The following is a 27652-nucleotide window of genomic DNA, read 5'->3' on the forward strand; positions in this document are numbered from 1 at the left end:
AGAGGTGCGTTGTGAGCTGGACATAAACCAAAGGCAGGGCACTTGGCAATCCAATCCTCGGCTACATAAGGTAGCTTTTGGGACGTGGATTATCACCTCGCTGGGGGGGAAGGAGCTTGAGCTGGTGCGCGAGGTGGATGTAGTCCGACTCACTTTGACGCACAGCAAGGGCTCTGGAACCAGTTCTCTCGAGAGGGGATGGACTGTCTTCCACACTGGCGTTGCACGCGGTAAGAGGCAACAGGCAGGGGTAGCAATTCTTGTTTTCCCCCTGGCTCAAAGCCTGCACGTTGGACTTCAACTTGGTGGGCGAGAGTTTAGCTTCCCTCCGCCTTCGGGTGGGAGGACGGGTCGTCACTGTTTGTGTTTACACACCAAACATCAGTTCAGAGTACCCACCCTCTTTGCATACACTCAAGGGAGTACTGGATAGTGCTCCCCGGTTGATTCCCTTGTCCTACTGGGGGACTTAAACGCTCATGTTGGCAACAACAGTGAAACCTGGAGAGGCGTGATTGGGAAGAATGGCTGCCCGGATCTGAACCCGAGTGGGGTTTTGTTATTGGACTTTTGAGCTTGTCACAAATTATCGATAACGAACAAAATGTTCAAGCATAATGGTGTCCACATGTGCACTTGGCACCAGGACACGCTAGGCTGCAGTTCCATGATTGTCTTAGTAGTTATCGGATTTGCGGCCTCATGTTTGGAGAGGCAGAGCTTTTTACCGATCACCACCTGGTGGGGAGTTTGCTGCAATGGTGGTCGAGGATGCCGTACAGACCTGGCAGTTCCAAATGCAGTGTGAGGGTCTCCTGGGAACGTCTAGCAAAGTCTCCTGTCAGAGGGTTTCAATTCCCACCTCTGGAAGAACTTTGAACATGTCATGAGGGAGGTGCTGTACATTGAATCCGAGTGGAACATGTTCCGCACCTCTATTGTCGAGGTGGCTGATTGAAGCTGTGGCCGCAAGATAGTTAGTGCCTGTCGTAGTGGTAATCCAAGAACCCGTTAGTAGACACCGGCGGTGAGGGATGCCTTTAAGCTGAAGAAAGTCCTATCGAGTTCTTTTGGCTCATGGGACAGGTATCGACAGGCCAAGCGGTGTGCGGCTTCAGCGGCCGCGGAGGCATAAACTCGGACATGGGAGAAGTTCGGGGAAGCCATGGAAAACGACTTCCGGATGGCTTCGACGCGATTCTGGACCACTATTCGCCGCCTCAGGAAGGGGAAGCTGTGCACTGTCAACACAGTGTATGGTGAGGATAGCGTTCTGATAACCTAGACTGCGGAGGTAGTGAGAAACTTTTTGAAAAGCTCCTAAATCCCACCAACTTGTCTTCCTACGAGGAAGCAGTGCCTGGGGAATCCGTGGTGGGCTCTATTTCTGGGGCTGAGGTTGCCGAGGTAGTTAAAAAGCTCCTCGGTGGCAAGGCCCTGGGGGTGGATGAGATCTGCCCAGAGTTCCTTAAGGCTCTGGATGCTGTGGGGCTGTCTTGGTTGTCAAGACTCTGCTGCATCGCGGGGACATCGGGGGCGGTACCTCTGGATTGGCAGACCGGAGTGGTGGTTCCTCTCTTTTAAGAAGGGGAACCGGAGGGTGTGTTCAAACTATCATGGGATTACACTCCTCAGCCTTCCCGGTAAGGTCTATTCAGGTGTACTGGAGAGGAGGCTACGCCGGATAGTCGAACCCCCGGATTCAGGAGGAACAGTGTGGTCTTCGTCTTGGTCATGGAACTGTGGACCAGCTCTATACCCTCGGCAGGGTCCTTGATGGTGCGAGGGAGTTTGCCCAATCAGTCTACATCTGCTTTGTGGACTTGGAGAAGGCATTCGACCGTGCACCCTGGGAAGTCTTGTGGGGAGTGCTCAGAGAGTATGGGGTATTGGACTGTCTGATGTGGTGGTCCGCTCCCTGTACAATCAGTGTCAGAGCTTGGTCCGCGGTGCCGGCAGTAAGTCAGACACATTTCCAGTGAGGGTTAGAGTCCGCCAAGGCTGCCCTTTGTCACAGATTCTGTTCATAACTTTTATGGAAATAATTTCTAGGCGTATTCAAGGCGTTGAGGGGATCTGGTTTGTTGGTTGCTGGATTAGGTCTCTGATTTTTCCAGATGATCTGGTCCTGATTGCTTCATCTGGACAGGATCTTCAGCTCTTACTGGATCGGTTCGCTGAGTGTGAAGCAACTGGGATGAGAATCAGCACCTCTAAGTCCGAGTCCATGGCTCTCGCCCATAAAAGGGTGGAGTACCATCTCCGGGTTAGGGAGGAGACCCTGCCCCAAGTGGAAGAGTTCAAGTACCTCTGAGTCTTGTTCACAAGTGGGGGAAGAATGTATTGTGAGATTGACGGGCAGATCTGTGCGGCTTCTTCAGTAATGCGGAAGCTGTATCGATCCGTTATGGTGAAGGAGGAGCTGAGCCGGAAGGCAAAGCTCTCAATTTACCGGTCGATCTACGTTCTCCTACTCACCTATGATCATGATCTTTGGGTTATGTCCGAAAGGACAAGAGTATGGGTACAAAGCGGCCGAAATGGGTTTCCTCCGCCGGGTGGCGGGGCCCTCCCTTTAGAGGGTGAGAAACTCTGTCATCCGGGAGGAGCTAAAAGTAAAGCCGCTGCTCCTCCACATGGAAAGGAGCCAGATGAGGTGGTTCAGGCATCTGGTCAGTATGCCACCTGAACGCCTACCTAGGAAGACCCAGGACACAAAGAGCAGCTCGAAGACTTCTATGGGAATACAAAAACACAGACTCCCATTTCCCTCACCTGGACGAGGGTCGCTGGGGCCCCCTTCTGGAGCCAGGCCCGGAGTTGGGGCAAGATGGTTAAGTGGAAGATGATGCTTGGATGGATGGACATTATATGCATCAATTTTAGCACACTTTCACTTCGCCATCTGCCTTGAACATTTTGACTATGGTGACTTTATTCTTGATTTGTCCTATGTGAAGGTCATGCAACAACCTACTGTCTTATATGGGTTTCTATTTTATTTTTATGTCTGAGTTTGTATTTTACTGTACTTTTTGTCTAATGTTGATGCTGTCTAACTTTTTTATGGACCTGCCAGAAACTGCAGATGGAAAATAGCCTTGGGTCACAATTTGGCACTGTTCTTTAATATGCATTGTCTCATGTATCTAAAGATATAACAAGTTTTGACTTCCTTGCAGAAGTTTTATTATACATCTATTAACAAGCTTAGCGCACAGGTGAAAGTTAAGCCGAAGAAAGTTTTATTTATTTTATTTATTTACTGTTTTGATGCGACCCGGTAGCAAATGTGTCACATTCCGCTGGTTAGGGACCACTGCGGTATATGACTTGGACGTTACTGCACCTTTTTGTTATCAATCCGATAGCAAGTAAATGGCCAGTATTGCCTACTAATAACTTTTTACTTCAACTTTTTGTTCTCATTGAATGATTTTTTAATTTTTAGCAAAATAAAACACAGGACAAATATTTTGATCCACTAGCATTTTTCTGAACAATATTAAAAACAAGTTACAAAAATACATATAACTAAAACAGCAGCAGTCACACACTAGGTAAAAAGTATAAATTACTCATGTTAACAAACTCACAATAGGCAAAAAAATATGTTTAAGTAAAAAGTATTTAAGTATACCGTATATCCTTGAATAGCCGCCAGGGCGCTAATTTAAAACCTCTTCTCACTCCTGCACCTATTCAAGGCATGCGGTAATAGTAAGCAGGCGCTAATAACTTCAAAACCTCTTCTCACCCCTGCGCTTACCAATGGCATGCAGTAAAAAATTCTGTGGTGTGAGGATACCATCATAAAGAGCACATTTAATACATATAAACATTATTATGGTTATTTTCAGCACTGAAGGCTTGGAATAACCTACAATTGATGCACGCATTTTGCTGCTTCTGTCATCACATGGACGAGATTGGAAGGCATACTGGGTGATAAAAGTTACACTGAAGGTTGTGATATAAACAAGTTTAACACTCTTACTAATATGTGAACTGACACCAAACAAGAATGACAAACACATTTCTGGAGAATATCGGCTCTGTAACACATAATAAACGCAACATAACAATTACCCAGAATGCAATGCATCCATGACTATTACTGCTTATATTATAGTTTGTCATTGTTTGGTGTGGGTTCACAGTGTGGCACATATTAGTAAGAGTGTTAAAGTTCTTTAAATCACAACCTTCAGTGTAACCGCTGTGGCTGATTAACAAGACCCCTGGTTTACACAATAGTACAAGCAAAATTAACTCTTTATGCTGTGTAATTTCACTATACATTTCAAAGGAGTTCTGCGGTCCCCTTTGTCGTGAAATGGGTCAAAATGGCTCTTTGAGTGGTAAAGATTGCTGAACCTGCTGCCTCCGTCATTTTGAAAATGACGACAGGGGAAGCGTCACTCGTGACGTCACGAATTTGACCATGCGCTAATAATTTTGGGAAGCAAGTTTGACCCGGCAGTAGTTCAAGGCAGGCGCATTTTACATGCCCGGCGGTAATTCAGGGAAATACGGTAATTACAATGCCAAATAGAACTGGTTTATCAACCCTTTTTAAAATGGACTGAAATTCTAGGGATGTCCTGCGACATTAAGCTGTAGCGCCTGAGAACTCTACAAACTGTAATAAGTCACATGATGTCAATGTTCACTTGGACACTAGGAAAAAAAACATGAATATAATGTCAGTAAAAATGTTCACATTTCAGCCTACAATAATTCATACACTTCCAACTAGACAAAACCTGTTGCAGTGAGTTGTAGATGTTTGTTTTTAGCTTGCATATGCTAACATTAGTACTGTCATAAGTGGCTGTAAAATGTGCACCTTTTTGTAGTACATGTTGTAGCAGTGCCCAATGATCCACACACACACCAAATACGATTTAAGTACCATTACCAAATAATACCAACTAATTCAGAAATGATCTACCAGGTACTTAGTACTTGAGTAGTTTTTCACTGAATACTTCATGAATGAGTTACTTGTTTTGTGGTGTATAATTTGACCTGAAGCACAATTGTGTGTATGGTGTCAAAACATTGCACAACCTTCTGCAACTTCAAGCTTAATGTACTGTTGAATTCAAGGTGCTTTGTAGGTGGTTTGTAGGTTCCAATTTAAATTTTAAAAGCAAAACATACAAGAACACTACAAACTGCTAGCATATATAACTAGGTGTGTCCTGATCAAATTTTGGTATTGGTCCGTGTATAGTGAAATCACTTACTGCCGGTGATATAGACAAATAGATCGTACTTTATTGATTCCTTCAGGAGAGTTCCTTCTGTAAAATGAAAATTCCAGCATCAGGGTACAGAGTTGAGATCAATGTAAAAAGTAAATAAGGGGGTTATAAATGGAAAAAATAGACAAATATTACAATAAAAATAAAAAGCAACAATGAGAATAAAAATATAACTGTAAAATAATATAAAAAGAGAAACTCGGCAGTAGTGACCATGTGTACTTGCATATAAAATGTGTGATGCAATGTCCGATACAAGCAGTCCTACAGCGTGTTTACTTGTACAAAGCTAGGTAGCCAATTGGTTTCCCTGCTTAGGCTGTTGCCCCCGCGACCCGACCTCGGATAAGCGGAAGATGATGGATGGATGGATGTCCTCCAATAAGCATATATGTTAGGTCTTGTATTTTGTGGTCATTTACATTACATAATGGTAAACGTGGTGAGCTTCAGGTCTCTATGTGCTGATAGAGACCTATAGCACACAAGATAGACATATCTACACATTTGTCAATATAAACATAAATTGTAGTTGCATATTATCTAAAATTATACAGTAACAAACGTGTACGCATCATTCAACCTATTGTCATGAGCTTAGCTTCATAAATTATTGTGACTACCTAGGTCAGGGGTCGGCAACCCGCGGCTCCGGAGCCGCATGCGGCTCTTTGATCACTTTTATGTGGCTCAGCTGCATACTTGCCGACCCCCCCCTGATTTATACTCTGATTTACTTTACAAAACATAAGTGTAGGATACTTCTCTTGTTGCCTTATTAGACTTTATTAAATGTATTTATATTATCATTTGGTGCAGGAGGGGATAGAAAAAGGAAAAAAAGGAAGACAGAGGGTGAAATTGTGGGGACAAGAGAGGTTTAGACAGACAAAAACAGAAAACAGAGCAATAGAGCAGAAAACACAACAGAGCAACATCAGCACATACAATATGTACAAATATGATGGTACAAGTGAAATAAATGACAATTAACATTTTTACACTTCAAATGGAGTATTACGAATACCAATAGAAATAGCGCTATTGATAATGAACAATACCAGTAATTTTCCTCTATCAACAATAAAGTTGTTCAAATGCAACAATACATATACGTAATGATAACTAGAGAAAAAAAGGAATACCGAAAAATGGAGGGGAAGAAAGAAGCAACCTCTATTAACCTTGTAGATTGTTATAGTAACAATAGGTTAAGCTTTGTCAGTGTACCATGTGTTATCCAGTTTCGCCTAGGGCAACAACGTTGATATATGATTGATGAAACATGTTTATGTGCATGAGTGTATGTATATGTACTTGTATATGTACAGAATGTGTATATGTATGTTTGTACAGTGAATGCATATGTACAGTATGTGTATATGTATGTCTGTACAGTGAATGTATATGTACAGTATATATGTATGTGTGTATGTATGTGTGTGTGTTTGTACAAAAACAAATACCACTCTTCAACTTTAAGATAGCATAAGTCCATTCCAGGTGATTATTAATAAATAGGTTAGAGGTTTTTTTTTTATACCTGCTAATTATCTTTGGACTGTTTTCACTTGATCAAACCTTTGCTAACATTCCACACTAAAAAATACAATAATGTATGATTCCTGCGGATGTATTAAATCAATGTCAGTATCAGCCAATACTCAAGGCTCCAATATTTGTATCGTATCGGAACCTTTACATGTTACAAATAGTGGTTTAAGTGAACATAGTAAACGTTTATACATTTGAAAGTTGAACTTGGTTAAAAAAAAAAAATTAAATAACATTTTGTGTGAATAAAATGATTGACGTTCATTATAGCTGTCACGACTGTATCACACCAAAATCCATGTTTGTTATGCGTGCATGTCCATAAAAGATGTTTGAGAATGAAAATTGGATCTTGCCAGAAACCTGAGGGCTGCAGGTACACTCCCCGCCTCTTACCATCCAAATAGCTGCCGTTGTGCCCTTGGACAGGACACTTCACCCTTTCCCCCAGTGCCGCTCACACTGGTGAATGAATGATGAATGACAGGTGGTGGTCGGAGGGGCCGTAGGCGCAAACTGGCAGCCACGCTTCCGTCAGTCTACCCCAGGGCAGCTGTTGCTACGAAAGTAGCGTACCACCTCCAGGTGTGAATGAGAAGTGAGAACTTCTCTGTGAAGCGCTTTGTGTCTAGAAAAACGCTATATTAATCTAATCCATTATTATTATTATTATTATTTAAAGTGGTAACTTATTTTTGTGGTTTTCAGCAAAACAAGTTTGGAGTGTCAATTTTTTATTTTACAAGAATGGAAAAGCCACCCCATTTTTAAGAAATACAGAGCAGCTCTAAAGTACACTGGATATTTACTTTGATTGTGCTGAAGATCAAGACTTCTGTTCTTTTGTTTATACATTTTGTTTTTATATCATCTAATCAAACAAATATTCATTCAGCAGGTATTGTTTTGGGTTCATGTATATATATATATATATATATATATATATATATATATATATATATATATATATATATATTGCAAGTGTGATTCTGTTTTATTTGACTTAATCTTTGCCTTACAGCATTTTTGAAAATATATACATTTTAAAATGTTTTTTAAGTACTGTAAACATTTTACTTTTATAGAATGTGCTTTTTTTCTTTTAGTTTAATGATGTACCAGGGTTGCGGGTATTCTCATTCATCCAGGTTATTGTTGTTCCCAGGGCATTCAACTGATCAGTTGACTGTTCAGTTTGTTTTAGAAGACATTAGGCCTCTCATCAGAGTAGCTTTCATCAGTTCATGCTCATAGACTTAGCTTGGACAGATCTAGCCTGCTTGGTGCCAAGGTCCTAACTATTTAACAAGAGGAAGAGCATATGCACACAAAGAAACTGTTATGTTTGTGTTGTAAAAAAAATTAAAAAGAATGTGTCCGTCAACAAATGTTGACCATAGAATTAAATAGTTCATACACTAGCCAATAACAAATTGTTCCTTCAAAAAAAAAAAAAAGTTGAATTGTATCAAACCATGTATCTAGATGTGTATCGAGTTGGCCATAAATAGATGCACAACCCTGTATGAATAATATAAAGATTGTTTTAATATGTACATCTCTCCTGATGAACAACTTGATAGATTTTGGGCCCAGCAACATCGCAGTCAGAGCTGTATGATGATGTCATCAGTGGTCACATGACTTCTTTCCTGCATGGCGACAACTCTCTGATCTTCAGCTATGGAGTCACTAACGCTGGCAAGACTTTCACCATCCAAGGTAGAAACACTTTGAACAACTTAACAACAGGACATTACTTTGGAGTACTCTGTCTAGGAAGTGCAAAGCAGCCAGGAATACTACCTCGAGTACTGCATACTACATTTAAGTACATATCAGGACATCAGTATGACAACATGGACTTTAAACCTCACTTCAGAAACGACGTGCAGCATCTCAGCGCTGATCAAGTCAAGCAGGAGAGAAACATCAAAGCTGCCATCTTGGCTTCTTTTAAGGAGGTGATTTCATATCATAAATCTTACTCATAAACAGTCATATTCTTTCAACTTCAATTCTTTGTTCGACCGTTAGGAATTTGATCCCCAAAGAAATATTAATGCATCAGACTCCTCTTGTGTGACTCAACTCTCTCTGGCTAACAATGACACAGGTAACCAATCACTACTACTACTATTACAATGTTGATACTATCATATAGCTGATACTATTACATTGCTGATACTATTACTACAGTACTATTAGTACTGACATTACGTATTGATACTATTGTCAAACGTTGATTATACAGCACAATAAATAGCCTAATTCGGCAAAGTGCTGCACAGGGCACATACAGTAAGACAAAAGGGTGAATACATCCATCATTCCATCCATTTTCCACCCCTTTTCCCCTTCGGGCTCACGGGGGTTGCTGGAGCCTATATCAGCTGCATTCGGGGCGAAGGCGGGGTACACCCTGGACAAGTCGCCACAACAGACAGACAGCACTAACACTCACATTCAAACACACTAGGGCCAATTTAGTGTTGTCAATCAACCCATCCCCAGGTGCATGTCAATAAACTGTAATAAATAACAGCACATTTTAGTCAAAACTGTTGATATAAAACAAGATAAAAACCAAGGTGCTATTTGCAGAATGCTTGTGGAAATGTTTTTAGCAAGGTTTCAAAATTCTCTACTGCAATAGTTGTCAAACTTTTTTCACCAAGTACCACCTCAGAAAAAACTTGGCTCTCAAAGTACCAACATTGAAATACAGTAGCCTAGTAGGTCTAAGTATTCATTAAAAAACAAAGTTGATCTTTTATTAAACAAGTATTTTTAATAATCTTGGCCACTGTAACATTACACAGTTTTAATAGTAACACTGTGAATATAGGAAAATAAAACACTGTGCTGTGTGGTGGTACACAACAGTGTGAAAATCACTGGTCTAGTGATTGTGCAGCTCTGATGTGAAGAGGCAGATTATTCCATAATTTAGGGGACGCTACAGAAAAGGCCGTGTACCCTCTAGTGCTGAGTCTGGTGTGTGGGATAGACTGGAGCTGTTTGCAGACGTCAATGCTCTGCCTGGGGAGTGATACTGTTTGATGGGGCAGTCAGAAATGTGAAGGGGGCATCATGCTCCAGCACTTTTTTCTGTGTTAATACAATACTAACAGTCTTCTTCATAGAATTTGGTTGTTAGCTACAGTATGGGCCTGGTTTACTAATATCCAAATACCTCACGCTAAACAGCGTGAGCAATCTATAAAATAGCCTGTACTATTAGTGGGCCTCTTGAAAGGGATTTACTAAAACTGTGGACAATTGTAAAGTGGTGCAGACCGCCTCATTTAAATGAGGATTTTGCGTGTATTCCCAACAGGCTAAACAGGTGTCTGCTTGGGGCACCATTATTTAGAGGGGGCGCTAAATTACAGAATGTAAAAAAAACCCAAAAAAAAACTAAACTATTCTAACACAGATAAAAATATGTGAAAGAAAATGTTTGTATAATGCGCACTCTGTACACTTAATGGGAACGTTCTCTTTAAGAAAAATAACCTGCGACTGGAATTTCTATTTTCCTGAGGGAACTCTCCGTGAAGGAATCAATAAAGTACTGTCTAACAATCCAACCTATGAAGTGGCGTCTTTGCTACATGCCGCCTGCGCCGTGAAACTGCTGGTAGAAGGCGATGCCGTGATGGTAAATTGCGTCTCGATCAGAGAAGGCTTGTTTTTTTATTTGATTGCAACCCCAAAGGGAATAAGCATTCGCAGATGGATGGATGGATGGATGGATATTTCACGATGAAAAGTGGGACATCAAAGTTATCCGCTGCGACCTATGAAGCGAAGGATGGACGAAGAGGAAATATGGGATGGAAAGCAGAGGTATGTATGTACATTTATTAAATTAATTTTTAGCGTTTGCATCATGACTTATCTTATAAGAGCTGACAGCAACAGGCTGTTATTTCTGTTCAGTGACAGCAAGAGTAATTTGCATATGGTAACTATAAACTCAATTGGGTAAACTTCTAAGCAAATAAGCATCAAATCCAGAAATTCGCAAAGGGTGAAAAAGTTGCCAACCCAAACTTACTGAATTTATTATAAGCTCGGCTATCGACTCATTTGGCTGCAATGTAAGCTATTCAAATAAAATAATGGATGCCATTTGAGATGTGATGCAATCAGAACATATTTAAAGCCAGGACAGGCACATGGAGAGGCTGCTACAGAGGTGATATTTGGTCACCTGAGTCTTACCATGAAGAAAATTGTAAGTTTTTAAGTTTTGGAATATGATTGCAGGGAATTTTCTTCCCATTTGTTTTATCCATCAGTAAGTGCAATTTAATTGTAGAGAAAGTACTTTAGAGTTACAATGCATGCAGAGATGACATTTGTGCCATGTTTTACACTACAGCATCTATTCAGAGCAAGCAGCAGATAATTTGTTGCAGAGAAACAGACATGTAGATCCAGGTGAGTGTTTATTTGTAACAAACCATAATATTTCCAAATAACATGTACACACCATACATAGTGTAATACATTCAATATCAGACTATTTTCTTGCAACATTCATTTTTAAATCTCCGGACATCCTGGCCTATTCATCTGAAATAGTTGCATTAAGATGAGTGCTTGAATGTATTACTATCATGCTGCAAGAGAAAACAATGGGTATTAAAGGCCTACTGAAATGAGATTTTCTTATTTAAACGGGGATAGCAGGTACATTCTATGTGTCATTTGATCATTTCGCGATATTGCCATATTTTTGCTGAAAGGATTTAGTAGAGAACATCCACGATAAAGTTCACAACTTTCGGTCCTAAGAGAAAAGTCCTGCCTTTACCGGAAGTCGCAGACAATGTCACCCGTTGAGGGCTCCTCACATCTACATTGTTTTTAATGGGAGCCTCCAACAAAAAGAGCTATTCGGACCGAGAACACGACTATATCCCCATTAATTTGAGCGAGGATGAAAGATTCGTGTTTGAGGATACTGATAGCGACGGACTAGAGGAAAAAAACAAAAAAAAAAGTTAAAAGAAAACGTGATTGCATTGGGACGGAGTCAGATGTTTTTAGACACATTTACTAGGATAATTCTGGGAAATGTCTTATCTTTCTATTGTGTTGCTAGTGTTTTAGTGAGATTAACAGTACCTAATAGTCGGAGGTGTGTGTCCACGGGTGTCTTGACGCCAGTGTCTCAGTGAAGTCGACGGCAGCTTTATGGATGGTGCAAGCTCAGCTGATCTCCGGTAGGAAGCGACTTTTTACCGAAACCTGCTGGTTGACATTCGGTCGGGATCCATGTTCGCTTGACTGCTGTGATCCATAGTAAAGTTTCACCTCCGGGAATTTTAAACAACGAATCACGGTGTGTTTGTGTGGCTTCCCAACTCCATCTTTCTACTTTGACTTCTCCAATATTAAATGAACAAATTGCAAAAGATTCAGCAACACAGATCTCCAAAATACTGTGTAATTATGCGGTTAAAGCAGGCGACCTTTTAGCTGTGTGTGTGTGCAGCGCTCATATTTCCTAACTGTCCGTGACGTCACGCGTACACGTCTCTACGCAACGTTTTCAAGACGAAACTTCCGGGAAATTTATGACTGCAATTTAGTAAACTAAAAAGGCCGTATTGGCATGTGTTGCAATGTTAATATTTCATCATTGATATATAAACTCAGACTGCGTGGTGGGTAGTAGTGGATTTCAGTAGGCCTTTAATCATGGCTATTAGCTTGCATGCTAGCTAATATCCAGATTTTAGTGCTGTTATATGGACTTTTTATCAATCAATCAATGTGTTTTTATATAGCCCTAAATCACAAGTCTGTCAAAAGGCTCCACAAGCGACGACATCCTCGGTTCAGATCCCAGATCAGGGCAAGGGAAAAACTCAACCCAGTGGGATGACAATGAGAAACCTTGGAGAGGACTGCAGATGTGGGTGACCTGCCCCCCTTCTAGGGCAACCGGTGCAAAGGATGTCAAGTGGATCTAGCATAATATTGTGGAAGTCCATCCCGAGCGGAGACAGGTCAGCAGTGCAGAGATGTCCCAACCAATGCACAGGCGAGCGGTCCACCCCGGGTCAGGACTCTGGACAGCCAGCACTTCATCCATGGCCACCGAAACTGGTCTAAATGGGGGGAGGTCTATTTTAAAGGCTAGAGTATACAAAATTAGTTTTAAGATGGGACTTAAATGCTTTTACTGAGGTAGCTTTTCTAACTGTTACCGGGAGGTTATTCCATATTACTAGAGCCCATATAGAAAACTCTCTATAGCAGGCTTTTTTTGGGGTCTGGGAATCATTAATAAGCCTGGGTTCGCTGAACGCAGATTTCTTGCCGGGACATATGGTACAATACAATCGGCAAGATAGGATGGAGCTAGACTGTGAAGTATTTTATACGTAAGTAGTAAAACCTTAAAGTCACAGGAAGCCAGTGCAGGTGAGCCAGTATAGGCGTAATATGGTCAAACTTTCTTGTTCTTGTCAAAAGTCTAGCAGCCACATTTTGTACCAACTGTAATCTTTTAATGATAGACATAGGGAGAAGACCTGAAAATAATAATAATCGAGACGAGACGTAACAAACGCATGAATAATGATCTCAGCGTCGCTAGTGGACAAAATGGAACACATTTTAGCGATATTATAGAGATGAAAGAAGGCCGTTTTAGTAACACTTGATGCGTGACTCAAACGAGAGTTGGGTCGATAACACCCAGATTTTTTACAGAGTCGCCTTGTGTAATTGGTTGTCAAATGTTAAGGTGGTATTATTAAATAGGTGTCTGTGTCAATCAATCAATCAATGTTTACTTATATAGCCCTAAATCACTAGTGTCTCAAAGGGCTGTCTAGCAGGGCCAATGATCAGCATTTCCGTTTTTTTAGCGTTGAGTTGCAAAAAGTTAGTGGACATTCGTTTAATTTCATTAAGACACGCCTCCAGCTGACTACAATCCGGCATGTTGGTCAGCTTTAGGTGCAGGTAGAGTTGGGTGTCAGCATTACAGTGAAAGCAAACACTATATTTGCGTATGTCACCTTGAGGCAGCATGTAGATACTGAAGAGTGCAGGGCCAAGAACCGAACCCTGGGGAACTCCAAACTTTACCTTGACAGTCTGAGGTCACATTGTTATGGGAGACGCATTGCATCCTGTCCGTAAGATAAGAGTTAAACAAAGACAAGGCTAAGTCTGACACACCAATACATGTTTTGATACACTAATAAAATGTTATGATCAACAGTATTGAAAGCAGCGCTAAGATCAAGAAGCAGCAACATTGATGACTCATCAGAATCCATCCTTAGCAATAGATCATTAGTCATTTTTGCAAAGGCTGTCTCCGTAGAGTGATCTGCCCTGAAACCGCATTAATAATAGGGGTTCACAGAGATTGTTAGACGCTGAGTGTTCATTTAGCTGCTGTGTAACAATTTTTTTTGAGGATTTTTGAAATAGAAGGTGGGACACCGGCTGGTAGTTTACCATGAGGTCAGGACCGAGGTTAGGTCTTTTGAGCGGAGGATGAATAACCTTTTTGAATGCTAGGGGAACAGTGCCAGAGGAAAGTGATTAGTTTATAATATTTAGCACTAATGGACCTACTATTACAAAAAAGCTCCTTGATAAGTCTCCCAGGAAGGGGGTCAAGTAAACATTTTTGTTTTATCCCATTTACACACTAGCAATTCTTCAGTTATTTCATCAAAAAGAGAGACTATTTTGGAGGGCAATATCCGTCGTATATACAGTCGTATCTGTGTTAATAGAACCCGGTTGTAGCTGGGATGCGTATTATTTAATCTCCTTTCTAATGAGTTACATTTTCTTATTAAAGAAATTCATAGTCATCTGCTGAATGGGTGGAGCTACTGGTAGGAGTCCCTTGTTGGGTTAGCGATGTTACTGTACTGATCAAATATTTAGGATCGTTTTTATTGAGGCAGATGAGATTTGAGTAGTATTTAGCTTTAGCTAAGGCAAGCATGCGTTTATAAAATATTAAATTATCACTCCATGCTTGATGGAAAACCTCGTTTAGTCGCGCGCCATTTGCGTTCCAGCTTTCTACATGATTTTTGAGCTCTAGTTTCTTCTGTAAACCATGGCCTTTTAGAGGCCCTTTTTAGCGCTGCTATACTATCAATGGTTTCCCGCAGCGTGTCATTAAAGTTGTTAGTGAGGTTATCAATAGAGCCCACATACTGTAATTTGGGAAAGGTGCCATTACCAAAGGCAGTAGGCCACCAAGAGTCATCGTTGTGGCAGAATTAATATTGCGGCTGCTAAAGCAGTTATTATCATTATTAGCTTGTTGACAAAACAGTCGGAACTTCGAATTTTATAAGCTAATGATCGGACATTACTTTAGTATATGGGAGTATCATAACTTTGGAGGTGGTGACTGTGACCAGTGACCCCCCTGACAAGCACTAGATCTATCGTATTACTGTTGCGATGTGTAGTTTCATTTATTTTTAGCAATACATAAGTATAGTTAAAGTATAGCAAGTAAGGGGTTATAGTTTACATGTATTATGGATTGCATCCTATCATATTATACTTAGCTTATGTACTTTGATATATAATTGCAGTATATCATTAATATACTGTAACTATATAAAATATAACGTGGCATCGTGAACAGTCAAAATTGAAAATTGTTGTCTTGTAATTGAACTAAAATCATCAACACATTTAGATTTTCTGTGTTCATATTCTTACAGGATAATGAAGCAGTAGCAGCACAACCCAACAAGCTAAAGACCCATCTATCAAAGCTGCCCCCATTGTTTCTGCTGACTGGCCACACCATTTGACTGATACACAAAGAACTGAATTACTGTACATAGCCGAGGATTTAATGAGGTATACTCAGACTTCACGTTCCCTAAAAGAGATGTGGCGACTTGTCAAGGGTGTACTCCACCTTCCGCCCATGTGCAGCTGAGACAAGAGGTAGAAAATGAATGGATGGAAGACGTTTCCACCACCACTACTATTTAGTGAACGGAGAGAAAATTAAGAGAACGTGGCTCAAGTATTTCCTCAATTTCCCCTATGCTATTTGCATTACATTTGTAGGTGTTATATTTCATTCTGAGGGAAAATATTTAGATTTTATTTTCAGATTGCATTTTTTTGTATTTACATGTCAAATAAATAATTAGTAACTGTAATGCTGCACATCGACTTTCTCTGGAGATGTGGGGTAAATGTTTTTGATGGGGGGAGTTCACTCTCACCCGGGGCGTCAAATGGTCTTGAATTATTTGGGGCATCAACACGGAAACACTTATTTACTGAACATTCGTGTTATCATGCTCCTCCTACATGTGGCATTTTGCTGTTTTTAAACAAGCAGGAGACATCTACCACTTTTTATGGGCATTTTTAGAAGAATCGTGCAGTGCATTTTTGCCATTTTTTAACATACGTGTGTATATGTTATCAGGTTTGCATGCGTTTTTGTACATTCAAACCTTGGTAACTCAGGACCTACTGTGTTTTCAACTCTAACCTAGAGAAGAGGATTGCACTTTGTCAGGGCTCCACCTTCACACCTGTACAACTTGGGTGTCCCACCTGAAGACTAAGCTCCTCCTGCTGATAGCTCTTATCCACAATTAGGTGACAATCTCTTAAGGAGGAAACCAAAAAAATCAAGTAAAATAAGTACAATAAAGCAGGGGGGGCCAACCAGTCAGACTAAGAACCACTTTTTTTTTCCTCGCGCGCACACACACACACACACACACACACACACACTCAGACCTCTGCTCAGCCAGATTTATTGTAAATGTCACACCAACATGACTCCTACAGTACCAGATCACAGGCCAGTTATTTCCAACAATTAACACACACAAATTCAGTTCAACCAAGTCCACATACAAAAATGTAATATTTGTTCTCTTTCTATGCATGTTGCTTAGTGGGTCTTCTGGCATTCCTTGTCGTGGAAAATCCTCTTCAAATCTGGCTTGTATTCCGTTGTTGCCCCTCGAAGCAATTCTTTCACATGGGTGTTAGTCTGAACAGATCGATGCTTTGATTTCACTTGTTTCAGGGTAGAAAACACTCGCAGATGTATGTTGACCCAAACATTGACAGTATCTTAAGCGGAGCCCGTTTGACATTGGGGTATTTTTCCATTGGCCCACTTTTTCAGAACTCAATGGTTCTTTCCCTTGAAGCAGTTTTCAGTTGTTCCTCACAAAGATTGATCATCTCCAACTCAGCCGCAGCCTCATTTGTGAAGAGCGAGGCTTTCAAACAGTCCGTATCGGCATTAAATAGTTTAACGTGGAATGTAATCTGTGGCCTTTTCAGTTGGAGATCATGGAACCGGGTCACAAAGCTTTCATGCAGGTTTTCAACCAGTGTCTCATATCTGTCTCTTTTGTTTTTCATGGTGGCGCTGGTGACTTGCCCGCTGGTTTTTAGCAGAGTGGGAAAATGTGTTAAATCTCACTTTTTGAATATGCGCCTTGAACAGCTTCAGTTTGATGAACACAAACACACTTTGCTCCAGGTCAGGCAGCATTTTTAACTTACCCTGCAGGGTCAGGTTCAGTCTGTCTAAGTGACACAGCATGTCGACCAAAAAGGCCAGATCCATAATCCACTCGAGATCCGGGAGCTCAGGATAGTCCTGGTCCTTCTATTCCATGAACAGTTTTGCAGCATCCAAAAGCTCAAAAAAGTGAGAGTACCTTACCTTTTGACAGCCACCTCCAGTGCAGTGCAGCGGCCGGTCACCTGGAAGCCCCTGGTCCAGCTCAGCGATAAGATTCCTGAATTGCTAATGGTTAAGTGCATGTGTGGGAATGTAGACGATTTTCATCACAGGCTTCGTGACGTTGTCTAAATTCAATGATTTAGACACGAGTTGCTCCCTGTGGATAATGCAGTTGAAATTCCAAAACTCTGGAAATGTTTTGTCAAATTTGCACCGCCCCACAAGCCCATTCACAGATCCGATAATGGCTGGCTCCATCTGTGGCTATTGCAGTTAGTTTCTGTATGGGCAGATTTGATTTCGCAAATGCAGCCATCATTGTTTCTTTCACATCTATGCCATGGGTTCTGTCTTTTAATGGTGCAGTATCAAGAAGTTGTTTTTATCACACAATCGTTTGACACAGACCGTGGAAACTATTGCCAACTGAGGCTTGTCTTTTGTCACAACTCTCATCCAATGCAACACAAATACTCACTTGCTTGAAGGTCAGAGTGCAACTGTGATTCAGTAGCCATGTTAATGTCCGATATTCTGCGTTCAACAGTTTGGCGGGACAGTTGGAGTTCTGATACCCTTCTTTTTAGTTTGTCTTCAAGAGACAAGATTTCAACAGCGTCACCGAGGCATTTTTTAACAAAGTCCCCTTCATTGTATGGCTTTTTAGCCTGTGCAATGTTCCAAGCCAGTTATGATGGAAGCGTTGATGCTTTTCTGCGTGACTTTTCAAAGTGGCCAACTTATGCTTGCAAAGTTCTGTCCCCTTTGGAAATTCCTGGTCGATGTTAGCATGCAGTGAGCTAAAGTGCAGTAATGACGCCTGACATATAAGGCAGAATGGCTTGACATTACTTTCAACAAAAAATATAATCTCTCCCACACTGTTAAAATGTCCTCTGTTCTTCATATTTTTGTTTTTGCTGTGCTTTTTTCCCTGCCATTTTGAGAGCGAACTTGTCACAAATTGTTTACTACTGTGATCTCACGCACATGCACGTTTGACGTCACTGAAACCGACTCCGGCTTCTTCTTATGTGCAACTCCTACCGGTTTAAACCGGACCAAAAAAGTAATCAGAGTACTGTAATCCAATTATTTCCTTTTTCGTGATGATCACGATTACGGAGGAGGCTGTCACGCCAAATTTCTTCCCCCCTACAAAAGCCTTCCCCCTCATTTACTTCCGGGGTCATGATTAATAGACGTTTTAACGCTATATTATAAAAAATTTAGTTAAAATAACAGTTTACAAACACAAGCTATGGAATGACGCATTTACTTCCGGGGTAATGTTTCCTCTTACATCATCCCATAGCTTGTTTGTAAAATTTGTATCTATTTTTTATAATATAGCGTTAACAAAACGTCTTTATGTTTTTATAATATAGCGTTAACAAAACGTCTGTATTAATCATGACCCCGGAAGTAAATGGGGGGGTGGTTTGTAGGGTGAAGAAATCTGGTGTGACAGCGCTGTGTTGAACGCCACTGTGTTTTACAAGCTAGATTTGGAGAAAACACCCTCTTTGTGCTGAGCGGAAGTCAATGAAGCGGCCGTGTGTCTTGGTCGCGCTGCATTTTGGGAAATTTTTTGTCCCGGAGAACACCAGGGACAGTAGATATACTACAGTACAGTAACACGGCAACGTGGGCCTCAGCCAAAGAATTTGTCGTGTCTACACCACATGGGCACTAATAAGTAGTTTTATTTTTTTTAAACTATTTTTTTTCCCTAATAGCTGCTTGAAACCAGCCAAAGAGCCACGTGAGGCTCACAAGCCGCGGGTTGGCTAGCCCTGCAATAAAGTATCAGTCATCTACATTTTACCAGATATCACATTTATCTTAATTTGATTGCCTAATTCTTGAGATATATTTAACCTTAAGTAGGACTTCACACACAGTCAATATTCACAAAACTGAAAGGTACAGTAGTTTTATGAATAAAACAAAACATTCTCCTCAAACTAGTATCATCAGGTCAGCTGATGCATACCTCGTCTATGCATTCTCCACCTATTCTCACACACAGAAACTTGACTCTGCCTACTGGCATAGTAAAGTTTGTTTATTGTTTTGTTTTTCAAGTTTTACTGTACCAACTAAGAGTCAACAGTTCCCCCTTTTCTTTTAAATTCAATTATTTTCATTGTTCTCTGACCAGTAGGCATGTAGATGTAAACGCGCGATCTGAATATATTTAAACATACTGTATTGTATACATACAGTATGTAATATATACTGATATATTTTTATATAATATATACAGTATATAACAAATCCCAATTATGATGGGGCCAGTCATTGTAAACCTTTCATGACCAAGAACAGCATTTTAAAATCAATCTAGACTGGGAGCCGAGAGCACAGTGTTTGGTATATATTTCTTAACCTTACTTCAAAGCTTGAATTAAAAAATAAAATTTGCCTTTTACAACTACTGAGATTTGTTTGCGTAGTTTAAAATTAGTCTACGATTAAACAAAGGTTTCTCACAAAAGGGCAAGGTAATGAGGCAAAGTGGAACGATTACACTGTCAAAACTATTTCAAATGTTTGAATCACCAAATACAATATCAGGCTTGCTTTCCTTCAGATGTAAAAAGCTTACTTTCAACCATGTTTGGACTTGTATAAAATGTGTTTGCTTTGAGCCGTATGTATATCTGGAGATCATCGGCAAAACAGTAGAAAGATGCATTGTACTTTTCAAAAAATATGTCCCGGGAAGTCGATATAGAGAAAATATTGTTTGTGCCAGTACTGAGCCCTAAGGCAAGCAAGCCACAGTTTAGTATGGAAGAATGTTGGCCGATCTGCACAGATAAGATCCTCATTGCGAGGTAGGAGGAACCCTTTGTGTGCAGTTCCCCTAATGCCCACTCTGTACTCAAGTTGTAAGTTTGGTGTGATCCACTGTATCGGAACGCTGCAGTTAGATCCAGGAGCAGCAGGACAGCCATTTTCCCAGGATTAGCGGCGAAAAGCAGGCCATTAAAAACTTTTTAAAGTACTGTTTCTGTTTGGCAGGATTTAAAACCTGACTGGAATTTCTGTAGACCATTAGGCAATCAACATCACCAATAGCACATTTTAATTACTTGCCGGAGTTTCCATTAAAGTTAATAAATAAAAGAAATAAAGACAATGTTTTTTACTAAAGACCTACATTTGGAGAAGGAAGTTAAGTGAAGAAGCTACAAATATTTAGTTTAATAAAATACATGTTTTGTATTTTTGTAGTTAAATGACAAAACTGATTTGTCCTTCTTGCCTTGCTGATAATGCTGGAGATTTTAAAATCATTTAGTATTAATATTGTTTCCAAGCATGGTATTATGTTACACATTTTAAAATGGTATAGTTTAATACAGAACTTTGAAGTTTGGTTTCTGTTTAGAGTTTTCCGGCACGCTGACAGAAAGCACCGTTGACTTTGCCCTTTGGGTCTCATTCTTTGAGATCTACAATGAAAGCGTCTATGATCTCCTTCAGCCATCTTTTTGCTCAAAGTCTAAAAAACGTGCTGCCCTGCGCGTATGCGACGACGGTGCCGGCAACGCTTACGTCAAAGGTATCGTATTATGCGTTATGAATCATGTATTGTCAGTTGCAAGGCATTGTGTTACGCTGCTCTTATGAAAAATTCACTTTCAGATTTGCGGTGGATTAACATTCAGGCTTTGGATGAAGCCTGCAAACTTCTACACTTGGGGAACAAGAACAGAAGTGCTACTGCCACCAAGATGAACCAATTATCCAGCAGAAGGTCAATTGTGTACTTTTTTACTTTAATATCACGTACTAATACCACATAATTGGTTTATTGCAGCCACAGCATATTCAGCTTGAAGCTGCTGAGGATTGAGCGCAACATGGTTACAAGAATGTCAGAGTAAGTGTCACTCAGCATACTTTATTTTCAACTATAAAGTTAATTTTACGTTTCTGGCTAATTAACCACTGATGTCAGAGCTTAGGGCCACAGTAATACAGAAATATGAACTACAAGAACAATTAGTTACTTTTCTGAGACATTTACAATCATACTTGCCAACTATCCCGGATTTTCCGGGAGACTCCCGAATTTCAGCGCCTCTCCCGAAAACCTCCCGCAAGAAATTTTGTCCCGAAATTCAGCAGAGCTGGAGGCCACATCCCCTCCAGCTCCACGCGGACCAGAGTGGGGACAGCCAGTTTTCACGTCCGCTTTCCCACTATATAAACTGCTTGCCTGCCCAATCACGTTACAACTTCCACGGATTTTAATAAACTGCACAAACAAAAAGACGAAGCAGAAGAACGAGGAAGTTACAGCCATGGCGACGCCATCTGTAATAGAGTGATTCTATGTTGTCTGTTGCCATCTCCTGGTGAATGTTGGCTATAGCGTTATGGGGTTGCTTTTTGATTGGCCAACGATTTACGTGGTGTTGGGCAACTGACAGCAAGTGACACTCGCCAGTACGCAAATGGCAGAACAAAGGTTAGTCAAATAGTGAAAGGTGTTTTTTGTTTTGTTTTTTGGAGTAACCAGCAAGCACAGTACAGTTAGTAGAACTGTTTTTATTACTGTGTATTTGATAGGTGCTGCCTGAAATTCAACTATTTATGTCATAAAATAGTTGGTGAATTGTAGATGTAAATATACTCCTCCCCTCTAAGCCCCTCAACTTCAAAACATAACTGTCCTGTGCCACATGCTGAAAAGTCAAAGAATGCATGACCATTTTGATGATCATTTTGAAGTCTAGAAGTAATCCATCATGTTAAGTAAACATCCTGCATGCTTTTACTCTTTTGTTCTTTCACTAAAAAGTTCCTGCTTTATTTTATGTCAAAATGAAATTTGTGCCCCAGATCATTTGTATGAAAAATGCTGACATAGCAAAGAGGCATCAATTGGTTAAACACATTGTAAAAATGTGTTAAATTTGATAATTTCACTTGTATGAAATACAAGCAGCTTTGTGCGCAACAGCGTATCTGTTTGTGCACAGCAGGTGAGCTAATTAACTACTTTACCTGTTGATCTGACTGCTTGTTATTGAACTGTTTAGATAAGTTTGAAGCAAAGATTGTAATACTTTAATCATGCCACCTTTGGCGAAGCATGTGTTAAAGCAGGGATCTCAAACATGTGGCCCATGGGCCAATTGCGGCCCGCGAGACGTTGCTTTGCAGCCCGCACTTTGATATGACATTTTAATGTTGGTGCGGCCCGTGAGTTAAAATGAATGGCGCTTGACAGCGTCATATTGGCCAACGCTCCTAATTTTCCCAGGAGACCTATGAATTTCAGGGCATTCATTCTCTCGAATTCCTGTCGATTTTTACCCAATCAAAAACATTTAGGGGTTGGCATAATGGCCTGCCCTCTACAACATGTAGAGAAAGCCTGCAAGCCCAGGTATATGATACATCTGGTTATCAAGAACGCATGTGAGTTGTTGCAAGACATATTTGATCAACTGCTACACAGGTCACACTGAGGGTGGCCATAAAAAAACACTGTTACAAATATATGCCAGACTTTGAACCCACACCAAACAAGAATGACAAACACATTTCGGGAGACCATCCGCACCGTAACACAACAGAACAAATACCCAGAATCCCATGCAGCCCTAACTCTTCCGGGCAACAATATACACCCCCGCTAACACCAAAGCCCCCAAACCCCCCCTCTCCCTACTTGCGTCGGTTGAGGTGGTGTAGATTATAGCCCGGGAGAGTTAGGGCTGCAAGTTGTCATGGTTATTTGTTCTGTTGTACTTAATTTGTGTTAGAGTGCGGATGTTCTCCCGAAATGTTTGTCATTCTTGTTTGGTGTGTGTTCACAGTGTGGCGCATATTTGTAACAGTGTTAAAAGTTGTTTATATGGCCACCCTCAGTGTGACCTGTATGGCTGTTGACTAAGTATGTCTTGCAGCCTCTTACGTGGATCTGCGGAAGCCTCATACAACATGTTACAGAGCCGGCACGCTGGTTGTATAATGTAAAAGTAGATGTGATGACATGTTGTGGAGCAGTAGTCCTTAATTGGAGGTACATGTACCCCTGGGGGTACTTGAAGGTATGCCAAGGGGTACGTAAGATTTTTTTTTTTAAATATTCTAAAAATAGCAACAATTCAAAAATCCTTTTAATATATTTATTGAAAAATACCTCTACAAAATATAAATTTAAGGTCATAAACTGTGAAAAGAAATGCAACAATGCAATATTCAGTGTTGACAGCTATATACTTGTGTGGACATGTTCCATAAATATTGATGTTAAAGATTTATTTTGTGAAGAAATGTTTAGAATTAAGTTCATGAATCCAGAATAATCTCTATTACAATCCCCAAAGAGGGCACTTTAAGTTGATTACTTCTGTGTAGAAATCTTTATTAATAATTAAATCACTTGTTTATTTTTCAACAAGTTTTTAGTTGTTTTTATATCTTTTTTCCCAAATAGTTCAAGAAAGACCACTACAAATGAGCAATATTTTGCACTGTTATACAATTTAATGAATTAGAAACTGATGACATAGTGCTAAATTTAACTTTTTTATCTCTCTTTTTCAACCAAAAATGCTTTGCTCTGATTAGGGGGTACTTAAATTAAAAACATTTTCACAGGGGGTACATCACTGAAAAAAGATTGAGAACCACTGTTGTAGAGGACGTTAAAGGCAGTGCAGTCATCGCAGCCCTTAATGTCGGCCGAGTGAAAATTGGTACAAATTCGGAAGATTCGGTAGATTGTCGGGAGGTGCACTAAAATTCATGAGTCTCCCGGAAAAATCGTGAGGGTTGGCAAGTATGTTGCTAGGGCGGGAAAGCCATTCATAGAAGGTGAATTCATTAAAAAGTGCATGTTAGATTTTTTAAGAAATCTTTTCTTGCGGCCCAGGCTCACCCAGTTTCTGCATCCAATGGCCCCCAGGTAAATTGAGTTTGAGACCCCTGTGTTAAAGCACAGCTTGCAATGCTGTGTTTCCATGTTTAAAGCATCTTTAGTTATATTTTTTCGGGCGGTATAGCTCGGTTGGTAGAGCAGCTGTGCCAGCAACTTAAGGGTTGCAGGTTCGATCCCCGCTTCCGCTATCCTAGTCACTGCCGTTGTGTCCTTGGGCAAGACACTTAACCCGCCTCCTCCCAGTGCCACCCACACGAGTTTAAAAAAAATAAATAAATGTAACTCAGATATAGGGTTTCACAATGTAAAGCGCTTTGAGTCACTTGAGAAAAGGCTATATAAATATAATTCACTTCACTTAACATTTTTGAAGCCCAAATACTTCAATGTTGTGCCTCTATGCTCTGTGTGCGTGCTGACACGCTCAACATGCGTTTTGGCTCTGTACGTCACCACTGCACAGCAGCATGCAGTTAAAAAAAAAAGTTAAAGTATTTTTCAATGGCAGTATAGTATTGTTTTTAATTCATTAGTTCTGCTGTGCTTTATTAGTACCTGTATACCGTACAACTCTACAAAGTGTAAATGTTTGTGTGTAAACATGGTTCATGCAGGGGTGGACTTGCTTTGGTTTTTGGCTGAGACTAGGGATTTGGAGCTTGCAAAGGTTGGTGATAACTGATGTAGGCTCTCCTGTGCTATAAAATGAGTAAAACATTGAAACCGTATTTGACATTTGAAATGCTGAACTTTTTTGTGTTAAGTTACAAGGAACACTTAAAACAATGATTGCAAATTCATAAAAAATACAAGTTGACTCAAGACCTTGAAACATAGCAGCTGTTAATACAACTTTCTTACAAAACCCAAAACTAGAGAAGTTAGCATGTTGTGTAAATCGTAAATAAAAACAGAATACAATGATTTGCAAATCCTTTTCCACTTATATCCAATTGAATACATTGCAAAGACCCATTCCCATTCTTGCTTGATGTACAACTTAAGTTGTCTTTGTTGTCGTATTTAATGGGAGACAGGTTTGGACTACAGGCAGGCCAGTCTAGTACCCGCACATTTTACTACGAAGCCACACTGTTGTAACAAGTGCAGGATGTGGCTTGACATTGTCTTGCTGAAATAAGCAAGGGCGTCCATGAAAAAGACATTGCTTGGATGGCAACATACTGTATGTTGCTCCAAAACCTGTATGCACTAATGGTGCCTTCACAGATGTGTAAGTTGCATCCCAACCCCTGGATTGTAAATAATGTAAATAACTCAATGTATATACTCTGATGATGAACTAGTATATACTTATACCATGAATTGATTAACGCGGACCCCGACTTAAACAAGTTGATAAACGTATTTGGGTGTTACCATTTAGTGGTCAATTGTACGGAATATGTACTGTGCTGTGCAATTTACTAAAAAGTTTCAATCAATCAGAAACCCATGCGTTGGGCACTAATACACCCCCATTCCATCACAGGTGCTGGCTGTTGGACTTTGCGTGGATAATCAGAATAAGAATCAGAAGTAACAGTCCGGATGGTTATTTTCCTCTTTGTTCCGGAGGACACCACGTCCACAGTTTCCAGCAACAATTTGAAATGTGGACTGGTCAGACCAAAGAACACTTTTCCACTTTGCATCAGTCCATCTTAAATGAGCTTGGGCACAGCGAAGCTTTCACCATGCTTAGTAGGGTTTTAACTTGCACTTGCAGATGTAGCAACAAACTTTAGTTATTGACAGTGGTTTTCTGAGGTGTTCCTGAGCCCATGTGGTGATATCCTTTACACACTTTTTTTACGCAGTACCGCCTAAGGGATTGAAGATCACGGGCTGGTTCTGGGTATTATATGCAGGGATTTCTCCAGATTCTCTGAACCTTTTGATATTACGGACCGTAGATGGTGAAATCCCTAAATTCCTTGCACTAGTTCGTTGCAAAATGTTGTTTTTAAACTGTTCGACAATTTGCGCACGCATTTGTTCACTGGTGACTCTCACCCCATCCTTTTTTGTGACTGACTGAGCATTTCATGGAAGCTGCTTTTATACCAAATCATGACACCCACCTGTTCCAAATAAGTGATTGATGAGCATACCTCAACTTTCTTACTTTTTTGCCATTTGTGCCAGCTTTGTTTAAAGATGTTGCAGGCATCAAATTGCAAATGAGCTAATATTTGCAAAAAATATTACAAAGTTTACCAGTTCGTACAATAAATATCTTGTCTTTGCAGTGTATTCAATTGAATAAAGGTTGAAAAGGATTTGCAAATCATTATATTTTTCTTTACGATTTACACAACGTTCCAACTTCAACCGTTTTGGGTATTGTGCAAAGCTGCCGCCAAGCATTTTAGGCTGCGACACTCCTAAAAAGTAACTTATTAAATCAAATGCTAATAAAATTTAAATGCAAAATCTTGCTGCAAACTAAATCTGGTTTAGGGCTTTACAGAACTGGCAATGTTGCCAAGCACTTACTGTATGTCAACGGGATGTCAGTCTGAGCAATGTTTTTACTTAAACTTGTTGATCTGAATTAGCATAATTTTACAGTCTCCAAAATGACCTGAGTCAGCTCATTAAACCAAAGTACTTTGTTTCGTGGTCTTCAGGTTTTCTCTGTGTGACTTGGCTGGTTCTGAGAGATGCAACAAAACCAAAACGTTTGGAGAGAGGCTGAAGGAGGCAGGAAATATAAACAATTCTCTGCATATTTTAGGAAAGTGCATCATGGCGCTGCGCAACAACCAGATTGAAAGGTTGGTTGTCAGTTTGATTTATTATGTTGTATTTCATTTCAACACTTCTTCCTCCAAGCAGAATGAGGAGCAGCTACATTCCTTTTCGGGAGAGCAAACTCACCAAACTGTTTCAGGCTGTCTTCTGTGGCAAAGGAAGAGCTTCCATGATCGTCAACATCAACCAGTGTGCCTCCACTTATGATGAGACGCTACATGTCATGAAGTTCTCTGCTGTAGCCAAACAGGTACAACTGCTGTCAACTCTACATATAAATAGATCTACCTATAAATGTACATCCATAGAAAATTATATCCATCTTTATACAAATCTTTATAAACTGTGGTCTATCAGTTTTTAAATAGTTACTAGACCCCCCAGTGGTAAGTGAGTTTCTACAAATTAGGA

At 40.3% G+C, this 27652-nt stretch overlaps 1 protein-coding gene across 3 annotated transcripts in view; it reads left to right on the forward strand.

Moving 5' to 3' along the window:
• The window catches only part of zgc:56231 (uncharacterized protein LOC406257 homolog), a 39249-nt gene that overhangs the window by 4822 nt on the left and 6775 nt on the right, over window positions 1-27652 (forward strand). For 2 of the 3 annotated variants that reach the window (XM_061922129.1, XM_061922127.1), the window contains exons 4-11: window positions 8408-8546; window positions 8604-8788; window positions 8862-8940; window positions 20975-21148; window positions 21232-21343; window positions 21407-21469; window positions 27118-27264; window positions 27323-27491. In XM_061922129.1, coding sequence (XP_061778113.1) covers window positions 8408-8546; window positions 8604-8788; window positions 8862-8940; window positions 20975-21148; window positions 21232-21343; window positions 21407-21469; window positions 27118-27264; window positions 27323-27491 — 1068 coding nt within the window. The remainder of the gene's footprint in view (window positions 1-8407; window positions 8547-8603; window positions 8789-8861; window positions 8941-20974; window positions 21149-21231; window positions 21344-21406; window positions 21470-27117; window positions 27265-27322; window positions 27492-27652) is intronic. The other variant, XM_061922128.1, reaches the window with a different exon arrangement.

Source organism: Nerophis ophidion, linkage group LG15 (assembly GCF_033978795.1).
Source record: "Nerophis ophidion isolate RoL-2023_Sa linkage group LG15, RoL_Noph_v1.0, whole genome shotgun sequence".
Classification (NCBI taxonomy): domain Eukaryota; kingdom Metazoa; phylum Chordata; class Actinopteri; order Syngnathiformes; family Syngnathidae; genus Nerophis; species Nerophis ophidion.